General features: G+C 37.8%; 1 protein-coding gene and 1 non-coding gene across 2 annotated transcripts; both read right to left on the bottom strand.

Moving 5' to 3' along the window:
* Window positions 1-5,666: 5,666 nt before the first annotated feature.
* On the bottom strand, window positions 5,667-5,740 carry Trnat-ggu (transfer RNA threonine (anticodon GGU)). The gene has a single exon. It is a non-coding gene; the product is annotated as a tRNA-Thr (tRNA).
* A 42-nt stretch (window positions 5,741-5,782) lies between these two features.
* Window positions 5,783-7,015, bottom strand: LOC140145445 (uncharacterized). Its single transcript, XM_072167160.1, has one exon. It carries the CDS (start codon window positions 7,013-7,015, stop codon window positions 5,783-5,785), a length of 1,233 nt encoding a protein of 410 aa, XP_072023261.1.
* Window positions 7,016-7,665: the final 650 nt, after the last annotated feature.

The raw sequence follows: 7,665 nt of genomic DNA, 5'->3' as shown, positions 1-7,665 counted from the left end.
ATATATCATAGTTTTGTCAGAATTTCCGTTTTGATTCCATAATTTTTGACTACCAGCTGAAATTTTTTCAAATCCACGCGTGAAATCTTAGGCTAATACTGGCATTGTGGATCGATATCTCTGGGTGCCCGGCCTGGATACAGTGTTGCCAGAACTTCAATATAGCAAAGATATAACCTAGTGTTTCAATTGTCATGAAGGTGGTTGGGTATAGTGCCTTTTGTTTGTGTTTGTTTGAAATTGCTTAAACCCACCGACAGTCATAATGAAGCAGCCAAAACAATACAAGGTTAAACATGGAAGTTTATAACAACCTATTATAATGACCTAAAGGAAAAATCATTTATGGCAACAATGAGCCTTGCATTGTAAGTCATGGTTAAAATGTGTTGAGTACCCACCCCACCCCCATAGGCCTACATAATATTACATACCGGTACCTTATAATATTTATATAGCACGGCTATAGCTATACATTTAGAAAGTTGGTCCTATAGCGCTAAATTATGACAAATAGGCCTACACAAACCCGAACGCAAGTCTGAAGGGTGTATTGCAAATGCCAAACCGCGATGGGGGGGGGTTGAGGGTAAAATAAAAACGGAAATTCTGACAAAACTATAATATATAGACCCACACGATGTGCTTTACAGAGGTGGGAATTATCTTTCTTTAGCAAACTATATTAGTTTGAGACGCTAAGAAATGAATTCCGTAAAAAGCTCGCGGGCGAACTAAAGGCCTATAAAAATCAAAAATATCACACTAAAAGACAAAATATGATGCTTGAATTTTAACACCAGGATTTAAAAAAAATGTATATCCAAGCAGTATGTCTTTAACTGACATTACTGAAGAAAAAAAAATATTGCTTTATATTTGACCGAGAAAATAAATTTCATAGCAAAAAGGTGTATCTCTGAATTGTGCTGATTTTAACATGTATCGATCGACTTTTAGCGCGATTATGCATTTCTAAAGAATTGGTTGTCCAGCGTCCTAACTGCATAAGCCTAGATAAAAGATTACCGGTAATAAGTGCATGTGTGAACACAGCTACACACACTAACCTTTCCCTAAAACGATTAAGCAGCAAGTTGTGTATCACACCCATCATGGGTTCGAACCCCTTTATTGTATTTTATTGTTAATCCTGAAGAGCGTGGTTACTTTTGAATGAGCGGCAGCACACATATTTTTTTTTGAGGATAGCTGGATCTATCTCCTTTTCCTCACATCTTCTCTGTAGTACAAAGCTGTCTTTTTATCTAGTGTTTAGACAATGTTTAACCAACCATTGCTATCAATGGATGTTGCCATTTTTGACGACTTTAATGCCCAAAATGAATCAATAAAACCGTGTATAAGATATTTGCGGGGATATTTATAAATAAATGGGCACTTCTGGGTTGGGTATCTATAGAGGCCCTGCATGAAATTATTGATTGGCTCCAAACAAAGAATTTGAACCGGTGTCCTTCACCGTAGTTATGGCGGAGTACAGTCCATTCAATCAAAAGTTGTCATCAACCTATTTGATCGTAGTGCAGGGTATGTGTGTGAGACGAACTGTCACGGTAGATTGCAATCATGCTTTTGTTGAATGCATTTGAGTAGTCTGCCATATTTACGGGATGATACGTCACATGCAATGCCTCTATAGATTATATAGAATTTAAGTATGATATATTTTCGATGGTAATATATTTCCACTTTCAAAGTTTGTAGTTTTCATAATTGCAATTTCTGAATATTATATAAAAAGCGGGAATAAGTCTATTAATGTAAGAGTATCGGATCATTTTGAATGTTAATAAATACGAAACGCGCGATAGACACCAGCGATATAAGGGATTGTCGCGATTCTTGCAGTAGCTTTTATGAATAGAATACAATAGTGGATACAATAGCGGATACAATAGCGGAACAATAGAGCTCTCTTACGGGCAAATAAACCTCGTCGCGTTTTGCTAAATTTCACTTCTTCTTTTTCATGAACTAACCGTTATTTCATTAAGTAACCGTTATTTTTAAAACTTGGCAAAACCTCGACGCGAGGTTTTTAATTTGACGAGCGTGCCCCGAATGCCACAATACCCCTTGCCGTATTGCCTTATAATATACATTATATTATTTAAAGAAATGTTGGGAATAGGCATAATGCGTATATAAACATATTCGACGAGCGTGCCCCGAATGCCACAATACCCCTTGCCATATTGCCTTATAATATATAATATCATATTATAAAAAGAAATGTTGATGTTGGGAATAGGAATAATACGTATATAAACATATTCGACGAGCGTGCCCCGAATGCCACAATACCCTTGCCATATTACCTAATAATAAATAATATTATATTATATAAACAAATGTTGGGAATAGCCATATTACGTATATAAACATATTCGACGAGCGTGCCCCGAATACCACAATACCCCTTGCCATATTGCCTTATAATATATAATATTATATTATATAAAGAAATGTTGGGAATAGGAATAATACGTATATAAACATATTCGACGAACGTGCCCCGAATGCCACAATACCCCTTGCCATATTACCTTATAATATTATTATATTATATAATAAATGTTGGGAATAGTCATAATACGTATATAAACATATTCGACGAACGTGCCCCGAATGCCACAATACCCCTTGCCATATTACCTTATAATATTATTATATTATATAAAGAAATGTTGGGAATAGGAATAATACGTATATAAACATATTCGACGAACGTGCCCCGAATGCCACAATACCCCTTACCATATTACCTTATAATATCGTCGGCCGTATCACATACTGACGTATTTGCAAAATACGCATTTCGAGAAAATCGAACTTGAAAATCTAGCGATTTTTATTTGCTGCATAATCTTGATTAAAATATTATTGTCGATTAAAACCAGTTTAACAGTAATGCAAATATACCATATTTTCAATATAATTCACTTATCACTATCAGAGCATAACTTGTTCTGCAATAAATCAATATTAAATAAAATACGTCACTATGTGAAAAGGACTAATGTCAATTTCCCCGTTCAAATGACAAATACGTCGCGCAAATACGTTAGTATGTGAAACAGTTGCGCAAATACGTCAGTATGTGAAAAGGACAAAACAGCTATTTTACCGTGCATTGTGAGAGTCGCGCAAATACGTCGCGCAAATACGTCAGTATGTGAAACGGCAAATTCTTCAAATTGCAGATACGATATACTGGGCTTGCGCAGTATAGGTGATCGGCAAATACGTCGTTATGTGATGCAGACATTTCAAGGTTTTGTAAATACGACATAATTAAATTAATTAATATCTTACTAATTAAGCCACTTTGAGGCATGATTTTTGGTGAATATATAGAGTAGAACATAACAAACTAACATACCAATTTTCTCAAAAATGTTAAAAATGTCGAATACGTCAGTATGTGATGCGGCCGACGATATGTAATATTATATTATATAAACAAATTATGGGAATAGGCACAATACGTATATAAACATATTCGACGAGCGTGCCCCGAATGCCACAATACCCCTTCCCATATTACCTTATAATATATAATATTATATTATATAAAGAAATGTTGGGAGTAGCCATATTACGTATATAAACATATTTGACGAACGTGCCCCGAATGCCACAATACCCCTAGCCATATTACCTTATAATATATAATATTATATTATATAAGAAATGTTGGGAATAGGCATAATACGTATATAAACACATTCGACGAGCGTGCCCCGAATGCCACAATACCCCTTGTCATATTGCCTTATAATATATAATATTATATTATATAAAGAAATGTTGGGAATAGGAATAACACGTATATAAACATATTCGACGAGCGTGCCCCGAATGCCACAATACCCCTTGCCACATTGGCTTATAATATATAGTATTATATTATATAAAGAAATGTTGGGAATAGGAATAATACGTATTATTATTATTATTAAAGCACATTTCTATAGCGCTCTACAAATAACACAGCGCTTTTGCAATTACACATTTGGAAAAAAGTACGTCTTCAGAAGCCGCTTAAAAGCAGCCGCAGATTCCGCTTCTCTGACATAAACAGGGAGCTTGTTCCAGTGCTGGGGCCCGAAAACGGTGAAACAGCAATCCCCGGCTCTTTTATTGGAGCGAACTGTATAGAGCCTTGTTTTGTCAGATGATGAGCGAAGCCTGCGACTGCTTCTAGATGAATCAGGATGATTATAAAGCGTGACAAGATCTTGTAAATATGCCGGAGCAGTTGTATATGTGCAACATGATCTTGAAGTTAATTATTTCTTTTACCGGGAGCCAATGGGGGGTATTCAACAAATCGGCAGAGCACCTGTCTCGTCCACATGCAAAGATCAGCCTGGCTGCCTTATTTTGGAGACGCTGCAGCCGTTTTAGGTCCATTTCACGGGCACCATACATGAGGGAATTGGCATAATATATGCGAGACGAGACAAGACAAGTGCTCTGACGGCATGATGACACGCATCCTGGCTGAGAAAACGTCGTATGCGCCATAAGTTACGGATGTGAAAGTTGAGAGTTTTACAATGATTGCTAATATGGGAAGACATATTTAGAGCTCCATCAAACACAACACCTAGGTTCTTAACATTGGCAGATGGTTTGATTGAGTGGTTGCCCAAGCTCAGCTCAATGACGGGAAGCTTATTGAGAGCTCTATTGGTGGCAATGATGAAAAATTCCGTTTTGTCCTGATTGAGCTGCAGCTTGTTACTAACCATCCAGGAGTTAATATCAGAAATGCAAGCAGACAAGTTATTGAGCACACGCTCACGGTCACCACTGACTTTGGGTTCAAAAGCAGCATAAAGCTGTATATCGTCCGCATAACAATGAAAGCATATGCTATAACGACGAATGATTTCACCAACGGGAATGGTATACATGATGAAACACTGAGGGCCAATGATGGAACCCTGGGGTAATGAGTAGGTGAGCGTATGTTCGTTAGACATGTCGTTGTTAATTACCACTCTGACGTTTCGGTGGTTAAAATATGACCTATCGATATTGAAATCTGATTTGAGTCTATTCAACAGGATATGGTGATCCACCGTATCAAAGGCTGCTGACATGTCAAGCAGCACCAGGAAGAAAACTTTACCATGGTCCACGTACTGGAGGATGTCGTTCTTGACCTTTAAAAGGGCCGTTTCAGTACTGTGAGACTTCTTATATGAGGATTGGTTCACTTCACCAAGGTTGTAGTTGTCGACATGTGTGACTACCTGACATGACGCAGCCTTTTCAATTACCTTACACATGAATTTCATGTTGGCCACGGCCTATAGTTCTTTAAGATATTGTTGTCAAGATTGGATTTCTTGATCACAGGAGTAATGATAGACTCTTTGAGTGCATTTGGAAAAATACCAGACATTAACGAACTGTTGACAATTTTTGTAAAAATCGGCAACAAGATCGGAAGATTGTCCTTTACAAGCCAAGTCGGCAGAGTATCTAAGTTACATGTTTTACTAGGAAACCTTTTTATGATCTTCTCAATATCTGTCTCAGATAGCGGAGTGAATGTGTTTAAGCAACATGAGCAAGGTTTATAAGTCAAGTCAACACATACATAAATGACAGCCAGTGAAAAAATTTCACTGACTATCCAGGATTTGAACCTGGGACCTTCGGATCACCGGACCGATGCTCTACCAACTGAGCTAATAAGTCAGATGGAGAAGAGCAGTGATGTTATTATCTATAGGCCTTCAGTTCAATACCCACTGTTTAAGCAACAGTTAATGTTAGCATCAAGATTACTGCTGGGATTACTGGTTTCTACAGAGTCAGAATCCGCAACACAATCATCAGCAGAACTAGGAGAAACATTAACATTGGCCCTGATCTTCTCAACTTTTTCAATAAAAAAGGAAAGAAACTTGTTGGCAAGAGCCTGATCAGGACAATCAAGAACAGGTAGTATTTTTTGAGATTTGTTAAGCAACCCATTAATTGTAGCATACATATCTTTGACATTTGATTCAGAGAACTTTTTGGAGAAATGCTCAATTTTAGAGTCAGTGATAAGTTTAATGACTTGATTCTTTTGAGCGACAAATTCTTCATTATCCTCCTCAGATTGACTCTTTCGCCACTTTCGTTCCAGTCGTCTTCTGATGCGCCGGGCTAGATGGATGTCTTCGTTGTACCAAGGTAGTCTGTGTCTTATAGTACGCTCCCTGGTGGTAATAGGGCAGACTTCATCAAGCACAGACTTTGTTAAGGACTCATAAGCATCAGTAAGGACATTTGGATCCTCACAGTCAAGCGGGAATTCAGACATGCGCTTTTGCAAAAGTTCGGTAAACTGTTCAGGTTTCATTTTACCAAATTGGCGTGAGCGAATAACCGATTTTACAGGTGGAGGTTTTGCATGGTTGATGTAACAAGTAATAATGCGATGATCGGAGTAAAATGGTGGAAGAACAGCATGTCTCTGGATGGTATTATCATTTTCATTCGTGATTAACAAATCAAGGGTGTGTCCCTTTTTGTGAGTTACTTCAGTGATTAATTGACGAAAACCATTGCTGGACAGAATATCATTGAATTTACGTGTCTCTGGTTTATGCGGTTCATCAACGTGAATATTGTAATCACCCACAAGGACAACTTCAGTAGGAATAACAGACAGTTCTTCAAGGAAAACCTCAAAATCTTCCAGGAATTCAGATCTCTTTAGTCTGTTTACTTTTGATGGTGGGGGATGATAAACCACAACAAACTGAACAGAGTTTTTAAGAGTAGCGATAGAATACTCAAAGTTGACTGTAGTGAAACTGGAAGGAGTAATACTAAGTTCAATGTTCTCTTTGTATACAGTACCGATCCCTCCTCCACCATCCCTTTTGGGTCTGGGAAGGCTTATGAACTTATAGCCTGGAGGGGTACATTGTCCAAGTATCACCGTCTCATCAAGGGAAAGCTTAGTCTCAACAAGGAACATGATGTCAACGTCATAGTCTATAATATGATCAACCAGAATTACGTCTTTATTGCCAATGGAATTCGCATTCCAGCAATGAACTGTGAGGGAATTGTTACCTTTAAAGGGGGGGGTGAGGATATGGCAGAGTTATTGTGAGAATCAAATTGCCGATTATTCGAGTTTTCGTTATTGATACTACTAGTACTAGAAGATGGGTGATTTTTCTTAATCATGTGAGATCCGGCTCTACGGCCTCTACGACGACGATCAATACCAAGAGATTTGATTGTGTTGAAAGTATCCTCAGTAAGATGTAAGTTCTTGTCACGTAAAGCCAATAGATCGGAACGGGTATACCTTTCAGCGCTGTGATCAATGTTTTGATCAGCAGTTGAATTACTGATCACTGTTGAATTACTGATCAATGATCCATGGTAAATCATCCGATTGTTATTGATAGGTAACTGATCAAGATGGGAATGGACGGAATTGCCCGTGTTGTACCAACTGCTATTATATGTACTCACAGTCGGATAATTCAGTTCAAAATTTCCGCTTTGCTTCAATCCATCCGAGTCTGGAAATGTCGCATTCTGTATATATTCCACAGCACGATGCAACAAAATTATCCACAAAACAAGACACAACCCGGTCAAAAACCGGACATA

This window comes from Amphiura filiformis, unplaced genomic scaffold, assembly GCF_039555335.1.
Source record: "Amphiura filiformis unplaced genomic scaffold, Afil_fr2py scaffold_276, whole genome shotgun sequence".
Lineage (NCBI taxonomy): Eukaryota > Metazoa > Echinodermata > Ophiuroidea > Amphilepidida > Amphiuridae > Amphiura > Amphiura filiformis.
The sequence above is the reverse complement of the archived record's forward strand: the minus strand, read 5'-3'. Positions and strand labels throughout refer to the sequence as shown.